Source organism: Plasmopara halstedii, assembly GCF_900000015.1.
Source record: "Plasmopara halstedii genome assembly, contig: Scaffold_437, whole genome shotgun sequence".
NCBI lineage: Eukaryota > Oomycota > Peronosporomycetes > Peronosporales > Peronosporaceae > Plasmopara > Plasmopara halstedii.
Genome location: NW_020187357.1, coordinates 96,211 through 96,774, shown reverse-complemented (window position 1 = coordinate 96,774; position 564 = coordinate 96,211). Strand labels below are relative to the sequence as shown.

Below are 564 nucleotides of genomic sequence, written 5' to 3'. Positions count from 1 at the left end.
GATGAACACAAGCAGAACGAGGATGAACACAAGCAGAACGAGGATGAACACAAGCAGACGGAGGATGAGTTGCCTACGCCAAACGGCACTCCAACCCCCGGATCTCCAAACGCTCCAACCCCTGGATCTCCTAACACTCCAACCCCTGGATCTCCTAACACTCCAACCCCTGGATCTCCCAGTACTCCAACCCCCGGATCCCCCAATACTCCGACCCCCGGATCCCCCAATACTCCGACTCCAGGATCCCCCAATACTCCGACTCCAGGATCTCCCAACACTCCAACTCCCGGAGCGCCTACTCCCATCCCTACACCAAGTAGCACCCCAGCCTCTGGTACTCCGACTACAGGTGGTGACACCCCTACCTCGGTTGGAGGAGATCACAAGGAGAACGAGAACGAACACAAGCAGAACGAGGACGAACACAAGCAGAACGAGGACGAGCACAAGCAGAACGAGGACGAGCACAAGCAGAACGAGGACGAACACAAGCAGACTAAGGATGAATCGCCTACGCCAAACGGCACTTCAACCCCCGGATCTCCAAACGCTCCAACCCCT

General features: G+C 56.7%; 1 protein-coding gene across 1 annotated transcript in view; it reads right to left on the bottom strand.

Annotated features, from left to right (window-relative positions):
* Positions 1 to 308, bottom strand: part of PHALS_09899 (Collagens (type IV and type XIII), and related proteins) — a gene marked incomplete at both ends in the record, with an annotated part of 765 nt that extends 457 nt beyond the window's left edge. The window contains one exon of the mRNA XM_024725233.1: positions 60 to 308. Within this exon, the coding sequence (XP_024576031.1) occupies positions 60 to 308 (249 nt within the window). The remainder of the gene's footprint in view (positions 1 to 59) is intronic.
* Positions 309 to 564: the final 256 nt, after the last annotated feature.